This window comes from Anastrepha obliqua, chromosome 2 (assembly GCF_027943255.1).
Source record: "Anastrepha obliqua isolate idAnaObli1 chromosome 2, idAnaObli1_1.0, whole genome shotgun sequence".
In the NCBI taxonomy this organism is placed as follows: domain Eukaryota; kingdom Metazoa; phylum Arthropoda; class Insecta; order Diptera; family Tephritidae; genus Anastrepha; species Anastrepha obliqua.
Genome location: NC_072893.1, coordinates 22,480,248 through 22,506,088, shown reverse-complemented (window position 1 = coordinate 22,506,088; position 25,841 = coordinate 22,480,248). Strand labels below are relative to the sequence as shown.

At 40.4% G+C, this 25,841-nt stretch overlaps 1 protein-coding gene across 1 annotated transcript in view; it reads right to left on the bottom strand.

Moving 5' to 3' along the window:
- Positions 1–25,841, bottom strand: part of LOC129238619 (period circadian protein) — a 52,693-nt gene that overhangs the window by 15,849 nt on the left and 11,003 nt on the right. The window contains exons 2-6 of the mRNA XM_054873700.1: positions 13,579–13,925; positions 6,494–6,577; positions 6,203–6,363; positions 5,036–5,161; positions 1,446–1,537 (exon numbers count right to left, since the gene is read on the bottom strand). Coding sequence (XP_054729675.1) covers positions 1,446–1,537; positions 5,036–5,161; positions 6,203–6,363; positions 6,494–6,577; positions 13,579–13,670 — 555 coding nt within the window. The 5' untranslated portion in view covers positions 13,671–13,925. The remainder of the gene's footprint in view (positions 1–1,445; positions 1,538–5,035; positions 5,162–6,202; positions 6,364–6,493; positions 6,578–13,578; positions 13,926–25,841) is intronic.

The following is a 25,841-nucleotide window of genomic DNA, read 5'->3' as shown; positions in this document are numbered from 1 at the left end:
CGATGCGGTGCCAGCTGGTGGCAGCAAAGGAAGGGGAGGAAGCAGAGGAAGAGGAAGGCCTCCTCTGCGTTGGAAAGATCAGGCGGAGAAGGACTTTGCTTCACTTGGTATTTCCAACTGGAGCCGGTGAGCACGAAAAAGAAACGACTGGCGTGCTTTGGCAGACTCGGCAAAAATCGTTTAAGCGATAATCGCGCCAATTAAGAAGAAGAAGTATGAATACCCCTAATATCCCTATGGCTATTACTATCAGTAGTATCGGCAGTGCCTTTCTAAAATCTCTATAGGTGCAATCATCATCGATAGTTTTGCACAGGGGTAGGTTAGGTTAGGTAGTGCTGACTGTCTTTTAGGGGCCATAGTGTTTTCTGTCTGTGTTGTCCATCGCGAGTTTTATCAAGCCGTTCAGACTTTTGTAAGCAATATCCTTAAAGGATGAAAAATATGTTGATCCTAGGCACATTTGTCGAGTCCTACAAAGAGCAGGGCAGTGGCAAAGTAGGTGTTCCAAAGTACCTCTAGCATTTGTTTCGCTCTGGACTAATCCCATTTTGGCTGCGTGAAGTGGGACCAGACAGTGATAGGTCAGTAGATAGGTAAGTAGATGAAATGGTTGAAGTGTCAGTCTGGCACTCTTTAAGTAGTACTAAAACGCCGTTTGATACTATTATGAGACCTCCAACAGGCAGATATCTACAGCCAGCCTGAGTTGTTGATATAATGGCGAAGATTGATGGGATTTAAGTTGGCGCACTGCCCCAGGCTGTCGAAGAAAGGAGCACCCAGCGACCTTAATCGGAAATTTACAGAGAAAGTGCTCAACAACCTCCTTCTCTGAGCGGTCCCTACAGCTTCTGCAATGGGAGTTAAATGGTAACCCTAGCTTTTCCGCGTATATGTCGATCGTCCAGTGACCGGTTAACACAGCTACGAGTTTGTACTCCAACCAATATTTGGCAACCTTTCCTAGCAGTGATAAAATAAAGTTTGCAGTTTTCGTATTCCGAGTGCTTAGCATAATTTTGTCAGTTTTGCACGGGGTTGAGTGTTCCCATAACCAATGCGTTTCCAAAGCAAGTTCCTCATTTGCAGAGGGGGAACTATGACTTTGTTCACATGAAGGCTGATACTCAGGTCTGTTGAGAAACAACTGGCAACACTTATCGATATAATTTCCTATAAAAAACCCTTTAAACGAAGAAGCAACTAATTAGAGTCTTTCAAAGGATCTCCGGTTTCTTTGTACAAAACATTTTTGTTGAAAAGTATTTGAGCGACTAATAAAAAAAAAGATTTGAGCGATCAAAAATCGAAACTGGATTTCAAAGCTTTCCAAGATAATCTGCACTCCCTTGATTTATAAATATCGATATTTCTATTGCCTGAACTTAGGCACTTCTAAGAATATTTGCTAGAAAAATATTTAAGTTCATATTTCGCCTCACCTCTTTAAGTTTCTCCGCCTTGCCGGAGTTTTCCAATTTTCCTGGTGCCGATTCGCAGGTTCTTTCCGATTTTCCGCCTTGCTGTGTGATAGCTGAAAGTAAAAATATGTATGAGGGAGGATATTAACACTGTGCGACAAAAAAAAGGCTGGAGAATAGTGGGATGGGAAACAAGTTGGAACCATGTTTCTATTAATTTGGTCACCCCAACTGCTGACTCGAGAGCTGTTGTGTTGCTGTGATGGAAAAGGGAAACCACTCGACTTCCTCGATTGAAATAAATTGGTATGGGTTCTTTTAAGAGCTGTTACCAACTAAACATAACATCTTCCTATTTGCGGCGTGCATCTTGAAGTTCTTCCAAAAACGGAGGGACCTACAGTTTTAAGCCAACTCTGAGCGGTAAATGGTTTTTATGAGGAGCTTTTTCGTGGCAGAAATACACTCGGAGACTAGCCTTTGCCTGAGGAGGGGCTGACAGCTATTGGGAAACTTTTTCTATAATTTTTTTTGTTTCGTCCATGGAGACTCGAACTTAGGCACTCCCGAATGGAAGTCACACACCAACCCATTCGGCTACGGCGGCCGTTCCAGAAACGCATTCAGTGTGTTTGGGAAGTGCTTTACCAAATAAAGGGTAATAAGCGCTTCAAGAAACACTTTCTCATGTATAGAAGTTCATATCTACCTTCGGCCTACTCTTGAAAAGAAAAACTCTAATTTTCGAAAAGCAATTTCGCTGGATAAAAAGAGTAGCACTTGAGACGCTGCTGCTGCATATACAGTTCCATCTCTTTAAAAATATGCTCGTTTTTGCTATGCCTGCGCAAAGCAACAGCTTTCGTTTGCCATATCTCCATCAAAAGATGTTCACGCTTTCGGACCATAGATTTCTCTTTTTGTTTGAATTTTTCCGGATTATTTCTTTTGATGTTTGTTGACTAGCAATCAAAAATGATAATGAAAATGTAGATATTACAAAACATGCTTTCCATTTCGATTAACCTATTGGAAGAACTAGCGCAGACACAGACTTGGAAGAGTGGAACGTAAGTTTTCAAGTAGTTTTCAGCGATAACTAGTTTTTGGTTTGACAGATTTTGCATGGGTAGAAACACGAATTTTCAATCGAAAACCGCAAAATCACATAGCTGCCGGCATCATCGCAAAGCTGATCAAGAAAGGCCATTTGCGTGACTGCGGAAACTGGCGAGGAATAACTCTACTCAACGCCATCTACAAAATTGTGGCCACAATCATACAAAGCCGACTCCAATGTATCGAACGCCTTTTAAGGGACGAATAAGTTGGACATCGCTCTCATCGAAGCTCTGTTGACCAAACCAATACTCTTTGCGTCATAATAGAGCAATAAGTTGCGTGGCACACCGAGCTTTTCATGCTGTTCGTTGACTTTAAGAAGAGATTCGACACAATCAAATGACACTCAATATGGTTGGCGTTGAGTAGAAAGGGAGTTCCCGCTAAAATAATCCGCCTCATGAGAGCCCTTTACGAGAACTCCGAATTGGCAGTGCTTCACAACGGCAACATCAGCGACCCACTCACCACCAACGCAGACGTAAAGCAAGGTTGTCCCTAGTTGCCACTTCCTTCGCCATCGTCCTAGACGACGTTATGAGCCAATTGACCCTGCACTAAAGAGGCATCGTATGGAGTTTCACCAGATATCTTGAGGACGTGGACTTCGCCGATGACATCTGTCTACTCTTTCACAAATTTACTGAGATCCAAGGGAAGGCGCACACACTAGTCATGCTTGCACGCGTTATCGGGCTGAAGGTCAATATCGCCAAGATGAAGGCTATGAGAGCCAACCGCAATAAAACAAGGCAGATATTGGTTGGCGGGCACCTGGTGGAATTTGTCGAAAGCGGCTGCACTATCACAGTAGACGGCGGAGCAGATGAAGATGCCAACTGCAGGTTAAACAAAGCAACGACCGCCTTCAGGCGAATGCATGCAGTACGTGCGAGCTCGCAAATCTCCAGGCGCTCTAAACTGCTAATATTCAGCTCATGTGCGAAGTCAGTATTATTGTACGGAAGTGAAACATGGCTGGTTTCTAACACCACCATGCAGAGGCTACAATGATTTGCCAACAAATGCCTCCAGAACATCTGGCCTCATCATTCTGGCCGAATACGTCCAGCGACGACGCACTGTGGAGATCAACGATTGAGGAACCCATCCTATGGCAAATCAAGCGCAGAAAATGACGATGGATAGGTCACACGCTTAGAAACATATGAGATAAGATCATGGGAATGGCACTGGACTGGAAGCTGCTAGGGAGCATAGATCGTGGTCGGCCCTAGATTACTTGGAGAAGGGCGATGTTGTGCGAGCTAGCAGATGCCGACACCACATGGACGGCGCAAAAATAAAAGCCCAGAACCGAGCAGAGTGAAGGTAGGTAGGTAGGTGAAATGGTTGAAGTGCCAGTCTGGCACTCTTCAAGTAGCACTAAAGCGCCGTTTTGATACCATTATGAGAACCCCCAACAGGCAGATATCTACAGCCAGCCTGAGCTAATGGACAAGATTGATGGGATTTAGGTTGGCTTACTGCCCCAGGCTGTCGAAGAAAGGAGCACCCAGTGACCTTAATCTAGTCTAAGCTGTCAAACCCAGACATTTACAGAGAAAGTGCTAAACGCTTTCCCAGCTTCTGCACGGGGGTTAAATGGAAATCCTAGCTTAACCGCGTATGTGCCGATCGTCCAGTGACCGGTAAACACAGCTACAAGTTTGGAAATTGAATGGCAAGGAGACCACAGTACTTTCTCGGGCTAAAAGATGTTCCAAATCCTCTGCGCTGTCCTCGGAAATAAGTTGAGCGATTCCCTTTTAATAACAGACAGGGGGATGCCAATGAGCCAATAACCGGGTAGGAGGTCTCTGAGACCAATTCAGTCGCGTTCCTAGCAAACTAATCAGCAATTTCATTTCCCTCTATGTTCCTATGTCCCTGAAGCCAGATCAGAGAAATGTTATCTGCAAACCCAAAAGATTTGATCTTCTCCTTAAAGGAGTTTCGTTCTGCACCATGGCGTCATCAGAGCCTTGACTGTGGCTTGAATATCAGAAAAAATGTTAATATTGTCTCGCTTCCACGTTCCCTAAACATTTTGCATGCCTGCAGGATCGCAAAGACTTCTGCTTGAAAAAACTAGCAGTATTCAGCAGTTCAAAGGATATAGATAAATTGGCACGCAATTTCAAGGAAGTAGATGAATTGGCTAATTTAGAGAAAACCCTTGCTCCGAGTCCCGATTCCATCTTGGAACCGTCAGTGAAGACAGAGGTACCAGCTTCGGTGCAGATTTTCCCCTCGATCCAATCCTGCCTATTTGGAAAGATTGCCCTAGCACGACTCCAAACTCTAGTTTGCGGATAGAGAGATATGTTCGAAGTTCGGCGAAATACGGTGTTAAGTGCCCGAAAATGCTACCAGCGGAGTGAATAAGGATACGAAAAATAAAATGTTTTCGATGTCGGTCCGATCAGTGTATTGGGGTTAATTGCGTATTAAATTGGTATTTATTTTATGAGATTACTAAAACTCACTTGATAATGGTGATGGTGTGGGCAACTGCAATGAAATCTCCGACTTAGTTTGCTCGGTAGTCTCCTTCTCCAACAAGATTGACGTCTCTTTATTTTCCTTCAGGCGGCTGCATTGTGCTACAATTCCTGAATGTTTTGATTGATAAATGAATAATTGATGTACCTTCTACTCAAATATGAACGAGACGGTATCAATAAAACGGTCCGCGGATGACATATGGCAAAAATAAATTTTTGGTTTTTTTGGTAGGACTGTTATAAGCTTACATGGCAAATTTCAGCGTAATATGTCACATAGTTTGTTTTCTGTGCTACTGTAAACAAGTCAAGCTCGAGTGTGTTCTTCGAATTCTCTTTTATGACTTCAATTGTCTCAAAATGTTTTCCACGGAGCGGCAACTTGAGCTTGGGAAACAGGAAAAAGTCACATGGAGCCATATCAGGCGAATACGGTGCTTGCGGAACGATATTAACATTATTTTTGTTCAAATAATCGCGAACAAGACGTGATGTGTGAGCTCGTGCATTATCGTGATGCAAGAACCATGACTTGTTGTCCCACAATTCCTTCCTTTTAAGACGAATGTTCTCGCGCAAACGCTTTCAAACGTCTAAATAATATTCAGCGTTAACCGATTTTGCGATTTGTGCGATTTTCAAGCACAATTTCCTTTACTTTTCCGATGTTTTCGTCGTTTACTGATGTTGCTGGACGACGTTCATGAGGCAAGTTTTCAACCGATGTACGGCCCTCTTTGAACGATTTGTACCACTGGAAAACACGTGCACGCGATAGAGGAGAGTCCCCATAGGTTGTCTGCAACATTTTTAAGGCGTCTGAAGCCGAAATTTTGTTGGAATAACAAAATTTCAAACAAATTCTTTGTTCAACTTGAATTTCCATCGTTAAATTCGAAGAACACACTCGAGCTTGACTTGTTTACAGTAGCACAGAAAACAAACTATGTGACATATCACGCTGAAATTTGCCATGTAAGCTTATAACAGTTCTACTAAAAAATAAAAAATTTAGTTTTGCCAAATGTCATCCGCGGACCGTTTTATTGATACCGTCTCGTTCATATTTGAGTAGAAGTTACATATATGTGTGTGTGCACTTATACAATATTTGGAAATTGCGTACAAGAGACGAAAGTATTAATTTACCGATTGCCTTGTCACAGGCCAGCGCGATTTGCTCCTCGCTCTGTGGTTCGCTGGTATTCGGAACATCATCCTGATTTTCAAGAGTATTTGTTTGTGTTGAGCATTTCAACTTCTTCTTCTTGCGTGCCTTATCTTTGACGCGCTTAATGTGCATGTCGCTACTGTGATTTCAATGGAAAAACAAAAAAAAAAATGTTCTTTAGCGAATTGTATTGGCATGAGAATTAACGTCATAACGTCTTCTCCGAAAAAGGTTTTGGGCAAATCGATTTAGCTGATTGGGTTACATACCTGCTAGCTTGCGTTGATGGTTTGCCGCCATAGCCGCTGCTGCCGGACGAGTGGCTACCGCTGAGACGTGATTTGGAGCTGCCACTGGGGAGAAAATTTAAAACACGTAACTTATTAGTAATTATTTTTATTTTATTAGTCTAGTGAAAGATAACTGGATGTATGTATGTATGTGTGTGTGTAGAGCAAAAATCACACTTTTATTTTTCAATTCAATACAAAATATGGACATTTTTTTTATTTAATTTTTATACCTACACTGGAACACTAGCCCAACATAGATACAAGATGGCTCGCAAAAATTGTTCCAAAACGCTTCAGGGCATAGTAGCAGGAATAAGGGCCTAGAGCTCACAAAGCTTTAACACTGTATGCAGATAAAATATACTTGACTACATCTCTATACGAAACATCTGGCCCCAGCCTCACATCAGCATGGCTTCCGAAGAGTGCATAGTAGCACCACAGCACTCACCGCCATAAACACCCAGATAAACCGCGGGCTTAACTAAAACATCACTGGGAGAGGACTGTCCGAGTAGCGCTGGACCTGAAGAAGGCTTTCGACACAGTCAGCCACTCGACGCTAGATGATATTATGCAGTCGACACTCCCGCCAGAGCTGAAGACGCGGTCCGCGAATTCTCTGAGTGGTCGTCATTCGTCAGTGCTTTTTCTATACCAAATCTCTAAAGAGAGGAAGATATAGCAAGGTGTTCCGTTGGGTGGTGTCCTTTCACCCTTGCTTTTCAACTTCTATATATCGAAGCTGCCGCAGAGGGCGTCTCCCTTATCTCGTACGCTGACGATTGTACGATAATGGCGTCGGGCAATGACATTGATGGCCTGTGTGCCAAAGTAAACGATTACTCGACCCACCTTTCTCGCTTCTTCACTGCGAGGAATCTACAATTTTTCCGCGGCGGCCTTCTTTACCACCTGGACAAAGGAGGTCAAACTAGAGCTCAAGGTCAAAGTCAACGACATACCAATACCGACTGTTAACAACCCCAATATTTTGGGGTAACCTTCGATAGTTTGCTTTCCTTCTCTGCGCACACAACCGCAATTGGTACTAAGGTCCGAGAGACCCGCGTAACCTTTGCACAAGTACGTTCTGGCTACTGTAGCAGATTAGACTGCTACATATCCAGAATTGAACCCGACATACTAAATGTATGTCCAGCATGTGAAGGCACCCCGATCACCTCCATCAAACCTACTCATCTAACACACCTTTCCCTCTGGACCCAACCTTTCGAAACAGCAGGTTTCCTGGGCCTGCCATTAGATGAGCTAGACGGAAACGACCGGTAGTATGCTGCCAAGGTTTAGTATGCTGCTACAACAATAACAACAACTCAGTGCAGATACAACAATTTTCCATGCGGGGCATTTTGCCATAATGAAAACAGTATCCGAAACAGGGTCGAAAAAGTAAAAATTTAAATACTTTCGACCAGTCAGTCCGTCCTCAAAGCCTTAAACATTTAATTCAAAAGCCCTTATAGAGTGGAACAACGCACTCCACAAACTGGCGGCTCTTAACCAGGTCTTCCTGTTTTGGGTACCAGAACATGAAGGATACGAATTAAACGAGAAGGCAGACTTGTATGCCAAAAAAGGAGCGGAAGAGCCAACCTAATTTTCGGCTTTAACAAAAACAACGTAAAACAGGAAACCAAAAAATGCACCCAAATAAAAATAAAGGAATACTGGAACGACACAAACGGCTTTAATCACTTTAAAAAGTTTCTGAACTTTAATACTAACAGAACAAAATCGGCTCTAACTCTAGACAAAAAGGGCCTCAGATTACTCTGTGGAGCACTTACTTTGGTTGCAATAAACATCTCAATACAAAGGACTATCTAGCATTAGTTTATGCAGCTTCTTCTCGATGAAGAGGAGTCCATGGAACCCTTAATACAACCATTACCATTACTTTAAGATCATTCCAAATTCTTTAGCTGCTACGACTAAATGTTATGCCGTAAGATTTCTATAAATTGTGAGGTAGAGGGTGTAGTTTTTTGCTTTGGCGAGGATGTCTTTAATGGCGGAAATTTGGTTCAAATACCTTTACGAGGGTTGGATTCTAACAGAGTCATCTACGCGTGAAAAATTTGGCATTATTTAGTTTTCACTTACGAGCTTTATTTGTTCTTTCTTCAGTGAGTTGAAAAATTCAGTACGCCTAAAAGATAGAATTATGAAGCCAAACGACCTACCGCAACGCAGAATTTTTGGTGAATGGGCTCTTGGAAAGATCCACTTTTTGATCGAAAAATTGTGTTCAGCGACGAGGCTCATTTTTGTATCGTAAATAAGCAGAACTGTCGATTTTGGAGTGAAGAACAGCCTGGAGAATTGCAAGAGCTACCAATGTATCCAGAAAAGGTCACAGTTTGATGCGGTATAAAGGCTGGAGGTATCATTGGACCGTACTTCTTCAAAGATGCTGCGAATCGTAACGTAACTGTGAATGGTGAGCGCTACCGTGAAGTGATATCCAACTTTTTTTGCCCAAAATGCAAGAGCTTGACTTGCATGACATGTAGTTTCAGCAAGAGGGTGCCACATGCCACACAGCACGCGTAACAATGGACTTGTTGAGAGGCGAATTCGGTGAACATTTTATTTCACGTTCGGCACCTGTCAATTGGCCACCCAGATCGTGCGATATAACGCCTTTAGATTATTTTTTGTGGGGCTATGTTAAAGTTCATGTCTATTCAGACAAGCCTGCTTCAATTAACGCATTGGAAGACAACATTAAAACATTTATATGTGAGATACCGCCCGAAACATGGGAAAGAATATGCCAAAATTGGACTAAGCGGATGGTCGATTTGAAGCGCAGTCGCGGTCAACACTTGCATGAAATAATCTTCAAACATTAAATTATATTGGACTGTACTATGGATTTAAATTTAAATAAAAATTTCAAGCATTTTTCTGAATTTTACGTGTATTTTTTTGAAAAACTTTCCTACAGCTCTTAAAAAATCACCTTTTACACATATTTATAAATATTGCACTAAAATAGTTATTTATGGTTATCATGCAGGCATGGAAATAAATATAGGGTGCCTTTTTGAGATCGATGATTTAGATTTAGCGCTTTGCTCATTAGATAGTTTGGAATGGACTGGAATGAAAGAATTCATTATATAGTCTGTGGGCTTCTTGCCAGTTAAATCCAATGGAAGAGAATCGAGATATGGATGTTGAAGATTGTTCAGCAACACTTTGCACTACAGCAGCAATATTCTTAACAGAACGTCCAGTTTTTGGTCTGCCAGTGCTTTTTCTATACTCGACGGAACCAGTTTCTTGAACTTTTTTCACGAAGCTGTGAATTGTCGACTCATTTGCGATATGTTGTTCTTAAAGGTCGACTAATAATGAGTTTCAATAATTTTACATTGTTTTATCGTGTAAAATTGTTCATCTGTCTACTTGGCAAATGCCAAAGATGACATAAAAAGGTACCGTCTAGGAACTATTCACTACTGACATCTAGGTGCCACTTTTGAAAGATAGAAGGGTGTTTTTATTAAAAATCAATTTCGTGAATAAAATATGGCATTATTCGCGCTGCATGTCGTGACTAGCCGATGAAAAAACTAATAGCTCTAGATATCTTGTAAAAAAATTCTAAAAATAGTAAAGGACTTTGATTCAAAATTACAAGAATAATTGGCGGTTTTTATACACCGTAGGACACCTTCATAAATAATTACGCCAATTTAAGATACAATATATTATAACATGTGTTGGAGCCAACTTGCAATTTAACCATGTATAGTTTAAGTACGAAAAAAATATGAACCCTGTTTGTAACTTCTTTACTTCTTCTTCTTGTATTAATGCTTACTGTGACTCAATTCACTCCAATAAAGTTCTTCAAACGAAACGGTCGTGTTTATATATAATATTATATATTTAATTGCGCTTTTCTCTAACAACATGTGTTGCTATATAACGGCAAGAAAGTTACCATGAAAGAGCCGTTGCTAAAAAACTAACATCAGATTTGTAATCATCGACACCAATGTCGAACATACATAGTTTTCTAAGAATCTGTTGCGCCATTAAAGAGGGCGTTAAGAAAATGAATTTGCATGTCTAAAAGTCTTAAATTCAAAATAGTATAACTTTTTTTCATTCCCTAGAAGTCCCTAGAAGTCTTTTAAAAAATGGATTTTAAAGCTACAGAGTATTACTTTGCGATTCCGTTGTGGAAAATAAAAAAAAAAATTTACCTTACTCAAAAAAAATTCATAAAGATGTCCAAAATCGGCATTTCTTGACTATTTAACCACAAATTGCCCGAAAACCCCCACCGTGGATCCGCCACTGGTTTATAGGCTGCTGCCACTTGGGAATGTGTTTACAAATAAAAAAATAGTTTAAAAAAACTAAAAAACACGCTTTTATTGCTAATCGAACTAAAAAGTAGAAAATAAATTTTAATGACAAAGGGACCTATAATGAAGTAATAGCAAATCGAAGGATCAGTCATAGTCAACTACCTCAGAACAGAATTATAACAAAAATTAAGATACAAATAGAATAATTCCAATTAGAGTTAAAAGCGTGGGATGCTTGATATAGTAAATATTACAATCATTCTATTGGCAACTACCTATGTACAGAAGGTTATGAAAGTGAAGCAAAATGCATCCCACGCTTTTAACTCTAATTTGAATTACTCTATTTGTATCTTCATTTTTGTTATAATTCTGTTCTGTCCCTTTGTCATTAAAATTTAATATATTTTCTACTTTTTAGTTCGATTAGCAAAAAAGCGTGTATTTTAGTTTCTTTAAACTATTTTTTTTTTTATTATGAATGATTCGATATATTCGTGTTATATTTAATTCTTTTCTTATCGACTGTGAGTCTAAAGCTATGCAGTTATCGGCCGTGATAAAGAAGTAATCGGGATGAAGAACTTATTTCGTGGAGGGAGCCTGAGAAACTGATTTACAAGAATAAATAAAGATTTTTCATTTTACAACCAAATTTACCTTATTTTTTGCCCACAGTAAAAAAAAGAAAATATTAATCCTGGCAATCCTAATAAGGATAATGGAAAACTTTTATCAAATTATTGCATTGTCGTCGGTCCTTGATAGGTGTGCAAAATTTCACGTCGATCAGATGTTTAGAAGCCAGTGAAAATTAAGCTCAAAGATTCCGTTACATACATACATACATACATACAACCCGACCTAATAAAAGTGTGTTAAAAAGGGCTTACAGAGATTGTGTTGGTGATATATGAAAAAAAATCAACCAATTAAACTTCGTTGCTGTCTGAACAACGACTGATTGGACAAGTGTGTGAGTACATGTGAAATAATCGTGCAGAATTCGGCTGCCGAATATCCCAAGCGACGTGGCAGCCGAAATTCCCCTTACAATCAGCTTCCCCACCATGGTTAAAGAGCAAACCTTGTAAATCTATCAACCTTGAAACCAACCTATTTGGCTATACAGAGAATGGAAATGTAAACTCTGAAAGACATTATTTGCACACTGAAAAATGGTACAAAAAAAAAAATTCATTTGCATTAAAAAACAAAATTAGTACGCCCGCTGTGTAACACTCTTTATAAAGGAGAGTAACAGTATTGCCCCCGAATCGAATTGAAGTAGGCAGAGTCTTTGTTGTTGTTGAAGTGGTTGAATATTTCCACTGAAATAATCCTAATTAGTGACCAGCACCGTTTTACTACCACTTTTCTTTTTTTTTTCTTAGTCAGATTCATTTAGTGAGGTCCAAGTATAGCAGCAAATTCTTTATCTCGATGTCTGAGATCTCATTAATTTGCTGCAAGAAAGGCTCAAGAAAGGCTTTGCCGAAGGAGTGGAGTCGTTCCCTAGCTAGCCCTGGACATTACCATAAGCAGTGGAAAAGACTTTCTTTCGCCCGTTCCGCTTGACAGCTTCTGCAGATGGGATTGAAGGGGAGGTTGAGTCTGGCTGTATGCTCCTCTACTTTCCAATGGCCTGTAAGGGTTGCAGTGATGCGTGAAATGTTTGGCGGAGAACATCCTAACAGATCATTTGTCCTTTGGATTTTGTACGACGGCCATGTGTTTTTTGTTGTAATACATGTAGTTAATTGCTTCCATCTTCTTTCGGCTAAAGCATGATAGTGTGAAGCAATGGATGCTTTTAATGTGTTGAGTGGGGTGGAGCCTGCCACCGCCTCTGCTATTTCTAGTGTCGAACTTTTTCTTACTAGCTCATCCGCTATCTCATTACCCCGTATGTTCCTATGACCGGGAAACCACATCAGAGTAATTTCAAGCCGATGGCTAAGTAATTCTAGCTCCTCTCTACACTGTAAGATTAGCTTGGATGAAATGGAGTTAGAGTCTAAGGCCTTGATAGCTGCTTGACTGTCTGAAAAGTTGGCTACCCTTGCACCAACTTCATTGAAGAGTTTTAATGATTTGCATGCTTCTCTGATCGCTAGAAGTTCAGCCTGGAACACGCTTGTATAATCAGGAAGTCTAATTGACTGAGATAGGTTGAGTAGCTCTGAATGGAAGCCAGCTGCCACACCACAGTTCAACTTAGAACAGTCAGTGTATATTTCAATGTCGTATCTTCCAATTACCTTCCCTTTGTTCCATTCGGCTCTCGGTGGAAAACGTACCGTAAAGTCTCTCTGTACTCTACGTTGGACACCTAGGTATTTCGCCTGTTGGGTTAACGTAAGACTAACGCCGTTTAGTTATGCAGAGTCTTTAAATTCTCACAGAAAACTTGACCAGTTGTTTCATTTATTTGAAATGTAATTTCCATTTACGTAAATCGCACGTGAATGAAACTCAAACTAGCACTTGCAAATGAAAACGGTAACAAAGGCATAGCGCGTTAAAATCCCAAGGGGTATTTACCACACCGTACTCGTACTTTTGCACTTCCCCTACTCAGCCAGTGTGCTCTAACTCCCCATACTCTAATTGCCCTAGTAATTTTGAAATTCATAGTACAAAGTGCGTTTATGAGTAAAAATAATTTTTTTTTTGTAGAATGTAATTATTTTTTTATTTAAATCTTACCTGCGTTGCGATTGCGAGTTGCTGCAACTATTCGAATATGCAGAGTCCGAAACTTTAGTGTTGTGTGTGGATTCCGTTGATTCGCCCTCCATGTTTTTACGAGTATTTCAATTAAGTTATTTAAAAAAATATGAGCAATTGTTTTTTTTACACTTGTACTCAAGTATTTTAGTATGTATAAAGAAATACTTTTATAAAAAGTCACTGCACTTTTACGGTGTAAAAGATTTTTTTTTATTATAATAAATTTTTTTTTTAATAAATTTTTTTTTTAATTAATGTTTTTTTTTTAAATTAATATTACACTTATACCAGAGTATGATCTCTTTCTGTTCAGCTTTTGCGATCTGTGAATAAGGAGATAATTCGTTTAGTCAGAAATTACGCATGTGTTGTCTTTTAACGCATTTATTTTCTTATTATTTTCTAAGTTAAACAAATATGCGTTTGGTTAGTTTTCAAGTTATAAGCAAGTAAATGATTTGCACAAAGTTTTAGTTTCTTCTTGAAAACTTTTTTTTTTAATATGCACCTACATATATCAATTATTTTTCTTCTCCACTTTTATTAAATACTTTTTATGCCTCTCACATATTTTGGTATTCACCTCACTTGAATTTTCTTATTTATATTTTATTGCAAGTCACTGATAATTATTAAATATTTTTCATTCCTAAAATATTAAATATTTTTAACTCCTAAAATATTAAATATTTTTCACTCCTTTCCGTTGTCCGTTTGCTGTCACGAAATACTGTTCGACGGTATTTCTACGACTGAGCGCTCCTGTCGCCTCGACAATTTGTTTTATTCACAAATCTGTTATCACACTATCACGTTTCAGTGCCATCGCCATCGCCAACATCAATACCAACAAGCACCAACACCATCGGCACCTTTCGTATGTGCGCTAGGTGATGTGACCAAAAACAAACGCTTCAACGTCAGCAGCGCAGCTGGGGCCAAGGCGATTCACACATGTCTGCACGTTCTTCGTCCGTCTCTGCTTGCTTTCACACACGCACACACACACGTTGTGTGTGCTCAACGACGGCATGCCCTCCAATGCGAGCAATCAATAAGTACGCGTATGTACGTATGTTCGGTAACCATTGCAAAAACATATAAGAAGGGGTTTGTGGTGGTGTATTATTTTTAGATCAATCGGCCTTTATCTTCGTACGAGTATTGTCAACATTTATAACACGAATCTATGCATTCACTTTTTCAGAAACTCAAGTAAGGATTCGTGCTGCCTTGCTTTGTAGTTGTTTAGTGGTCAGAAAAGAAGAAGGGGGCGGGGGAAAGAGGAAAGGTGAGTGCGTACCTACTGACTGACTATTTACAAATGAAAGTGTAGATGAACCCTTGGGGGTGTGCGCTGAGTTGAATAGAATCAAGAAGGTTGTTAGATTGTATAAGAAATCAAGTGAGTTTTTACACAAAGTTGCCCTGCTTGACTCACTTTTGTGGCTTTGCAAGTTTTCTATTTGCTTTTAGCGCTTTTATTTTAAAATATAACTTTTCAATTTCTATTTTCTTTCTGAATAAATAGAAGGAGAAAAGTTTGACAGTGCACACAACGAAGTTGAGGGCTCTTAGCTTCTCACTTAAAAGAATTCATTTAAATTTACACTTGAAGGTTAAAGGATATTTTTATAGTTTTTACATATCAGCCATGAAAATAGTTGCCATAAAACATATCTGAGTGATGAACTACTACAGTGCAATTTAATGTGCTGTTGACCCAGTTGGGCTGATGAAGGTTGCTTCAAGCTTGGCTAAGGTGGCCTAAACAAGAAGTGAAGTAGCGACAAAATGCAGTACTATGAACGCGTCTGTGAAGGCATGGCTCCAAGAAAACGAACTAGAACTAGTGGATCACAAAACCGAACTAGTGCTACTAAGCAGCTGGAGAAAGGTGGAACGGGTCTCCATCGGAGTTGGAGGTCACTACATAGAGTCTAGTACACACTTAAGGTACCTCAGCGTCTTCATAGAGCACAGGCTATGATTCAAAGAACACCTCAAGCAAGCCGGACACAGAGATGCTAAGGTGTGTAACTGCCCTTCCAGAATTATGCCGCCCGTTGGCGGACCTAACCAAACATCGAGGTTACTTCTATCAGTTAGGAAGGCGGTAATGCTCTACGCAGCCGCGATTTGGGCAAAAGCTGTGCTGCCTAAATCGTCGTACACCAGAGAACTGAAAGGGGCATACAGTTTAGCTAATCTCAGAGTGTATAGGGCTTTCTGTACAGTCTCCGACGAAGGAGCTGCTGCGCTCGCTGGCAGGCTACCCATTGAGTTCGAAGTTAAAGCAGCGGAAGCAACGTGGCTTCGCCACGAACAGGGAGATTGGGATGGGAATAGGCTGGCAGAAACACACATTGATGAATGGCAACGGCAGTGAGACACAGCGCAAAGTGGAAGATGGGCGCACTCCATAATTTCAGACTTGCGAAGCTGGAGGGAACGAAAACATGGGAAACTAAGTTTCTATGCGACCCAGTTCCTTTCTGGTCACGAGTATTTCGGACAATACCTGCGCCGATCTAAACACGTCAGCGATCCATACTGCCAATTTTGTGTCGATAAAGTCGAAATGTCTCGTGCGATTCACGGAACTACGGAGACTGGTCGAATGAGTACTGAACTGCAGACTGAGCGCATATGAACGCGTTCGACAAATATTGTCTTCGCCTGAAAAGTGGGAGACTGGAAGCAACTATGTTACATAACATCAGCAATGATAAGACTGTGGCAGAATGATCAAGCCCGCGAACCCATGACTTAACTTAACTTAAACAAAATTTATCTGCCCTATGGAGGAGTCCTGCAATGTGGGTCCCGCGGGGACTGACAGGAATGAGTGGTGAGGAATCTGGTCTGCTTATTGCACGGGCTATCAGTATCTTTAGAAGATTTAACCTCCAGGTCCGCATATCAGAAAAAAAACCTGTCTAAGCTGCGATTCGGCTTCTAACTGTTGATCCTTGTAGTATCTGGCTCACTTTAATTGTTTGATCCTTGATAAGAAGTATAGGTGTCTGATGTTATGAGGGCCTGACGAGTCATCTTGTGGCAGTTCTGTTTTCGGAGTACATTAATATTTGGGCTGCATCTTCTGCTTCTGTCGGCCCAGTGTTCTATTCTCAATTGCGGGGTGTTCGAATGTGAGTAACAAATGACGTAAGCATTAAGTGAAGTCGCCGGAAGGTCCTAAGGTCCTTAGGCTAGACTAGACAGTTTTGACGTAGAATTAATGAAAACAGCACTAGGTCTCTTATCAGTCCAGATCGCCCTTTCATTGGTGCAGTGATTAGTATTATTGTCGGAGCACAACACAGGAAGCGTATCGGGGTTTCCTCTAGTTACTCCAAAATTGAGGAGGAGGTGGGTAGGGTTGATTAATTTCTCTACCAGTGTTCCGCTCTGGTCAGAATGCGACATCGTTGTCTGGCAGATTGGAATCTGCAACCATCCACAATTCCATCGGCGTTTTATAGAATCGAAGTGGTTGTTTCATCAGATCAGGAATTAGAGGGTGAAACTTGAGCCCAAGAAATAAGTAAGATATTGGGTCTCCAGGCTTAAGTGGGCCCCTCTACATTCTCTTGGATAGTGACAACCATCGTAACCTAATAAAATTACAGGAATCGATAGGCGATCGTAATGTCTAATAAAATTACAGGAATCGATAGGCGCTATCATCGGACACCGAATATCCATTGAGAGTTACACCTGTTTTAGCCTTAAAAGTTGCTTGGTGCGTCTCTGATCCATATGTTGCTCGAAGAGTCGTGTGACCTGGCATGCCAGTGTTCTCTGCTAGCACTTTGTGAACTAAAACTGCTTCGATCAATCCGATAGTAGCCTAAGCGAACCCTTAACGTCTCTTTACATGGAGACACCACCTCACAGGTTTCCTGTTCAACCACCTCAACTGTCATAAAGTTTCCTAGAATGTCAAGTATGTTAAGATTGATGTTGTTGTTGTGGTAGCAACAATACTAAGCTATGTTAAGTTTGATCGTTGTATTCAGTTGCGATCGAAAGGCAAGGCAGTCATTACCCAACAAACTGCGAGAGCATCATTCTAGGCTTCGGTTTCTATAGGAATAAAAGGAAGTAAATATTTACTCTGATAGCTAAGCGGCAATTAGGTCCCTGGACTCAATGATGGTGCATTCGGAACTGGTCAAGCAATGCCTGGTTTTACATTCGATCGCACCCGAATTCTTCAACATAAGGTTCATCTGGGTACTTGGCCATAGCGACATTGCGGGAAACTGCAAAGCTGATGAGCTGGCCAGACAAGGGACCTGTGAGGTAGTTTTCCCGCGAAAGGATCCCCTTGATAATGTGCGAAGATGGGCTTCGCGTCAACTCAGCGAGCTCTGAGCAAGTACACAAACTTGTAAGGTCGCATGTGGCTCAGAGGTGTTCGAGGAATCCTCTGAAGGATCTTCTGAAGATGGCAAAATCTCAGCGCTCAAGCTTCGTGGGCTTCCTTACAGCCCACTTTCTGCGGGGTATGCCTGCCGTGAGTCCTGGGAGTACTTCGAGTACTTTTTCCGTCCGCTGTATGGAGGTGGAATCATTTCAGCTCCTTTTCTTTAGCTGTCCTGCTCTCGTGGGACCATGTGCGTCTTAGTTTTCACTTCCTTCCTACGCCTGCTATAGGCCATGATATGAAAAATCTGTTGAACTTCATCAGCAGCATTAAGCGGATAACAGAACCGCAAATCAGTCACCGTTCGTAATCCATAAATACTCAACCCCCCTCCTTCCCCACACCCTCTTCTCTTTCCTTTCGTCCTATCGATTGCCTTCATTGTATGAACTTGATTTCTTCGTCCAAATGGGCCCACTCTCTGGGCAACCATTATAACTTAATCTAACTTAAAAGGTATTGCAATAGTGAACATCCAATCGACTGCTTCTTTAATAACTGTGCCCCTCTGCTTGGAAAAAAATATAGTGATCAGGAAGTCGTTCCATCGCAACGCCATTCAGTTGTTAGTTGAAAATTGACTTCGTTTTCACATGCACCGATTAGGTCTATCTACCCGTACTGAGGCAGATTGTCTGCTTTGTGCTGTAGATGATCGGGTATTCGGGGATATTTCGAGTACATTTTCCTTGGTCAGACAGAGACTGAGACTTTTCTGCTCTAGATTGAAACTTTTTCTGCAGTCGAGCCTTTAAAGAAATCCTCTACCCTGATATAGCGGGAAGCAGAAGCTTGGACGATGACAATATCCGATGAGGCGTCTCCTGGAGGGTTTGGGAGAAAGATTCTCTGGAAGATTTTTGGACTTTTGCACCTGTCCGACGACGAGTATCGTAAGCGATCAAACAATGAGGTGTGAGCTTTACGACGACATAGGCATAGCGCAGCACATAAAGATCCTGCGGCTTCGTTGGCTGGTCATGTCGTCCGCATGGATAGAAAAGCTCCGGCTCTGAAAGTATTCGATGCGGTACCAGCTGGTGGTACCTCCACGGCGTGGGGTCTGATGAATCAGGTGGAGAAGGATTTGGCTTCATTTGTGTGTCCAACTAGCGCCGGTTACCACATCTCGCGCGCTTTACTAAAGTCGGTCAAAATCGCGTAAGCGAAGAAGATATGGCAGGAAGGAGGCTTGATCAAGGAAATTTCTTCGCACTTGCGATTTTTTAAGAGCTAGAGAACTATATTTCTGATGCTATAGACTAATTTTTGAAAAAAAAAATTTGGAGAGGCTGGCAATGCAGAAATGATGGAATTTGAGTTTTAGACCAGGTATGTCATCGATTTATGGAGCAATGATGATTTAACATCAATGACTGAAAGTGAAGGATGGATTTGATAGACCGAATTAACATGACTGCCACACCTTCTCAACACCGATCCGTCCCCACAGAAAACCTTATACAAATCACAACCCGCACATCTGAAACTTTCCACACGCCATTCTCGTCAACTGCAGTGCCCTGTTGGTATATCTATTATTCGTTAATTTATTTGAGCTGAGAGAGCTGTACATATACATATATGTGAACAAAATCATGTTTGTTTATATTTTTTATTTCGTTCCTATGACTCAGTACCCAGCACGAGTTTCATCGAACTGCAAAAAGCCTCACGTTGGCGCAAAAGTAGCTAAACGTATCGTTGCATGAAAAATACTGGAATACCTTTTCGTTCTAGCTACCCATACTGCATACGCCAATGCACTGGCAGTGAAACTGGCCGAGCCTCAGTCGAAAAAGCGTGCGCGCTCAAAGCTCAAGCGGAACACTCACACAAATACACGGAAATTCTTTTGTGCATATTCGTAGAAATGCCATTGCACGTACAAATGCACGTGCAGCCGCATACGCTGTAGTGGCTTTACACAGCGCACGTATCCCAACCCACAGGCGGACATACACACATACACATACATACATGTGTGTATTATATTACACGCAAATGCATGAGGAACAGTGAATGCAAGCAGCGACGTTAACGTGAACGGCAACTAATCATCTGGGGCGCTTAGTAACCCAACAAACAAATATTGGCGAAAGGGGAAGAACTTGCATTGAACTACATCGAAGTGCGTGTGAGAATCAGAGAGAATTCGATATTTTTTATCGTAAAGTTGGGAATTTTTTTAGCTTAAACTTACGAGGTGTCTTCAAAAAGTATCGCCAATTTTGTGTTTTTTAAAAAACTATTTATTTATTCATTAATGCCGATTTTATCCCCTGCAAAGTAATCCCCATGAGATATTATGCACTCGTGCCAACGTTTTTTTCAATCTTCGAAGCACTTCAAAAAATAAAATCATCAAAACTTTCATGGGCCTCTTCAGCTTCGGGAACAAGAAAAAGTCAGGGGTACAGGGGGCCAGATCTGGGGAATACGGTGACTTTGGCATCATTAGTGTGTTGTTTTTGGCCAAAAAGTCGCGCACAAGCAACGATATGTGGCAGGGGCGTTATCGTGATGCAAGAGACAATTTTTGTTCTTCCACAAATCCGGGCGTTTCTGGCGGATTGTGGATTGCTTCGCGCAAATTGCGCATAACTTGCAGGTAATATTCCTTATTGACCGTTTTATCCTGTGGCAAGAACTCGACGCATGATGCACAACGCCCCTGCAATTACCCCTGCGAAGAAAACGGTAAGCAAGATTCTTACATTCGACCGAACTTGGCGCGCTTTTTTCGGTCTTGGTTCATGCGGCAGCTTCTACTGAGATGATTGAGCTTTGGTTTTCACGTCATAACCATAAACCCACGAGTCGTCACCAGTTATGACCCTCTGGGGCAAATTTGGGTCGTCGCGGACAGAGTCCAACATCTCATTAGTTCATGCGAAGCTGCTTTTGGTCGAAATTGAGCAGTTTTGGTACGAATTTTGCGGCGACCCGTCTCATGTCCAAATCATTGAAAAAATCGAATGGCACGAGCCTAGCGATATGTCTAAGTCCTCAGCAACTTCTTTAACGATGATTCGACGATTGGCCAATACCATTTTCTTCACTTCAGCATTTTTTTCGTCTGTTGTTGAAGTGCTCGAGCGTCCGGGACGCCGGCACGCTTTTCGTTGTTCACATCGTCTCGGTCTTCTGAGATAATTTTGTACCACCGATAAACGTTGCTTTGGTCTGAAGTAGCTTCTCCGTATGACACAGCCAACATTCGGAATGTATCCGCGTACTTAATCTCATTTTTAACACAAAATTTGAGGTTCTTTGATCCATCTTTTTGAATAGGTAAAAATCGAAGACAAGCCGAAACACGTGCAAGCAAAGCAGCTGTAAACAATTAACTGAACATTCAAAATGGCCGAACTCGTCGGCATGAGTGAGAGACATGAGTACCAACATATCGCCACAAAAAAATCGAAATTCGAATATACGTAACCTGCGAAAATTCAAAATTCACGATATTTTTTGAACACACCTCGTACATATGTATGTATACTCTTTTTACTTATGAGTTTCATTTGTCCTTTTCTCAGTGAGTCGAAAAATTTATCTGACGCAAAAATGGAATTAAAAAAAAAAATTATAATTCGCGCGTACTCCTCCCTTAGATGTTTGGCCGAGTTTCTCCTTCTCTTTGTGGTGTGCGTCTTAATGGAGGGACCTACAGTCAAATGGTTTTCATGAGGAGCTTTTTCATGGCAGAAATACACTCTGGGGTTTGCCATTGCCTGCTGATGGGCGACCGCTATTAGAAAAAAACTTTTTCTATTGTATTATTTGATGTTCATGCACGGAGATTCGAACCTACGCTCTTCTGCATGGTAGTCATGGTGGTGGTGGTTCGGCTACGGTGGTCGAGATGCAATTAACTCGGAACACGGGATTGAGATGGAATTATCATCATCATCATCATCATCACTTGGCGTTACTGTTCTGTGTGAATTCTGGCCTGCTGCACAAAATGTCTCCATTTGCTCCGATGCTTGGTTGATTCCTTCTTGTTGTTGACCTTAAGTTTCCCCACGTCGTCTTCTAATTCGTCAATCCATCTTGGCCTTGCTCTGCCTCTTGCTTTCGTGGCAAATGTTTTAGCGTCAATTATTTTTCGTTGAGCTCTCGTGGTGTCCATTCTCATGGTATGGCCTAGCCAATTTTGTTTTTGAGTTTTGATGAACTATGCAACATTTTCCCCTTGTATAAGTTGGTACAGTTCATGGTTCCATCTTATATGCCACTCGCCGTTGTCTTTGAAGATTAGCCTCAACATTTTTCTCTCGAATACTTCGAATTGGTTTTTGTCTTTTTTATTTATTGTCCAAGACTCCGATCCGTAGCAAAGAACTAGTCGGACTATAGATTCTAATCTAAGATGGAATTAGCTCGGGAAAATTTTCGTGGCATGGATTTATTACGTGGATTATCGAGTTAGGATTGCATTTATCAACTTACTTCCACTTTGGCTTTGAGGCAACACATTTAGCCGCTGTGAAAGGCTGGTACAACGAGTTTCGTGAAGGCACTGTTGGAATTGATTGAGACAAAACCTAAGGAATCGAGGAGCCTACTATACGCAGACTTATCTTCTAAGTGCAATATCGCTATTCTTTCGGACAGGCAAGCTGCAATCCAAGTACAGCCTTTCCACTTTGAGCGTAAACCATACAGTTACCTTAACCTGGGTCCCCGGACATCGCAACTTTGAAGAAAACGAAAAAGCGGACGAACTGGCAAGAGGGTAAACTGCCATGAATAACATTCTTGCAGAATCGGTATTCACACCACTGGCTGTAATCGAGAATGCAAATCTTTAAAATATCTACGAATCGCAGATTGTAGATGGAGGGATCAGGCAACCTACAAAGTCAGCACGAAGCCTGTTATATTCAGGAGTTGGGAGGATCTAAACAAATTCAGTGATTTTATGTTGCTCAGATCTATTAACCTATCCTTAAATTGTTTGCCCATATACTTTAGCAGCTACAAAGAGATGCTTCACCTTGTGAAAATGTACACCCTTTCTTTCCAATTTAATGATATCTGAACATCTTTTGGCGCAGAAGAGAGACCACAGACTGCTGCAGAGTCTACGAGATTGTAGATTCTAGAGTTAGCCACTGCCGAAAGATCCTTCTCCTAATGAAACTCAGAGGACCAAGAACCGCTTCTGCCCTTGATCCTCAATTAAGCGGCGAGCCTCTCCGAGAAATTGAAGGAACCAACAATGAGGTTTCCAACTTCGAACCGAGCTTAATTGCTAGCCCTTTAAGGTTCTCACGACAGTAGGTTCTACGTAACCTGAACGACCCGGATTTATACCCGGCCAAGGACTGTCACTTCAGCAGCATTTCCCGTATATCGTACGTATGGAGAATGTTTATTCTGCTATAACAACAACAGGCGTCCCTTTAAAATAAAAAAAATTATCCCTTTTTGCCATAGTTCGATTTCGAAGAAATAAGGCAGATATTTTAAAATCTATAAATAAGTAAAAATTTCGTTAGTGCCGCATATCGTTCGGTCTGCGTGGTATTCACTGTCAAGAAGCGGGCAGGTTGCATTAAAACTCTACTTTTACTTCAGAAACTCAAAACATTTAAATTGGTTGCGATTTTTAAATTTTAAGTCTAGCAGGATTTTTGGCTTATCTCTTCTTCTAAACACCTGGAAAACACCCCATATGTGCATGAGGTAAACTTTTGTAAAAAAATCTAGATTCTGAACTCAACTCAAAATTTAGCCTCAAACTCGGCCTCTTTTGTTTACTGGGTTAGCGTTGCATTTGGTTAGCGGAGAGTACGAGCACAGTTGTGGGTACTCAACACAAAGTGATGGCAATAACAGTTATAACAGTATTTATTTACATAGAAATCAACTGTTGCTCTTTGCAAAATGTGGCGATAAAGCTGCTGACTTCCTGGATAGAGAGTGTGAAGGAATGCTGAACGAGGTGTGCTTATAAAATAAATAACTATACAGACGTTATAAAACAAATGTTTTTTTTTATACATATTTACACTAAGCGAAATAGCTAAACACACGCACAAAATTATTCACACAACCACTAATTTTTCATTCGAGAAGCTGTATCTTGAGAAAAAATTAATGTAATTAAAATTGTTATTCTAAGAAAAAATACAAAAATTTATTGTTTATTTAAAACTAACATAAACTTAATAAAATTTTACTCCATGAAAAAAAAAATTAACAAAAATCAGAGAATTCTTCATATTTTTAAGCGACAAAATTATTCACAGAACTCAATTTCACAAATAAAATATTGAATTCAATGAAATTTTAATATTTAGTAGGCCTTTCTTTTTGCCTGATGACTCCATTAAGTCTATTTGGCATAGAGTTAACTAATTTTTTAGTCATATTTGGACTCAAATTTCGCAATTCCTGTTGGAGTATCTAATTTAGTCGGGTTTTTTCTAGTTGATGCTTTCCATTTCAATTCAACCCGAATAGGGGTCAGGTTCTTCGATTTCAATGTAACTCTCTGGTGAAAATAATGAGACACGTATTTTTTTGTTCGCCCGAAAATTTTTTTTTCAAGATTTATCGGCAATTTTGTTTTTTGGCTCAAAATCGATTTTTTTTAATTATATAAGAAAATTTTTTAACTTAGTCAAAAATGAACCGATTTTTATAATTTTGGATTCAAAATGATTATCATTACTTGCAGGAGCGACTTCATGTAGAAAAAATTGCAAAAAAGTAGTTGAACACTTTTTATTTTGCAAAAAAAAAAACAAAATCGAAATTTTTTCGAAATTCAATATTTCAAAAAGTGTATTTTTTTTTTTTAACTTTTTCCAAATCAAGAGGACATCTCAAACTTCAATTGAGCTGAATGCCCAGTAGCTAAATTGAGTTGTTTTTGAGTAATGAATTTTTGAGTAAAACGCCTTTTTCGCACTTTTTGTTTTTTACAAAATAAAAAATGTTCAACTACTTTTTTGCAAAATTTTCTAAATGAAGTGGCTCGTGCAAGTAATGACGATCATTTTGAACCCAGAATCATTAAAATCGGTTCAGTTTTAACTAAGTTATGAACATTTAAAAAAAAAAAAATTCTTATAAATATAAGGAAAAAAATCGATTTTGAGCCGAAGAACAAAATTGCCGATAACTCTTGAAAAAAATTTGTTTCGGGCGAACAAAAAAATACGTGTCTCATTATTTTGACCAGAGAGCAACATATTTGAGTTACATCGAAATCGAAGAACCTGACCCGAATAGCCCGGTTGAATTGAAATGGAAAGCACCAGTTATGTTAATTTTAGCGACACACCTACCGAGTCCAAACGACAAATGTTCGATGAGATTCAAGTCTGGTGTATGATCAAGTCATGATGTATGATCCACATACGCACATCGTGGACAGTATGGTTGGTATCATTATCTTGTTGAAAATAAAAGTTATTTCCTACTCACAATTTTTGCGTACTTTCATGCAGGTTTTCTTTTAAAATATTATGGTACAGATGCTAAGGATGCTAGGTTGAGTAACTTCCATTAGCAAATAAATAATTTTTAATGCGAGGAAAATAACTTTTTTGGACACTATGCCGAGAGCAACGCAGCTCTCTACTGAGGAGCGCGCTAACATTCTAACTTATAGTTATTCGGGAGTCTCAAAATAGCGCTAGTGATAATCACAATAATCCATTCGCCAGTGATAATCACAATAAATGATAAACTCGAAAATAGGCCCCAAAACTGCCAACTTACCAACAGCCGTAGAAATTGGACTCAATTTAAAACCATTTTGACGTCGACACTCGGCATAAAAGTT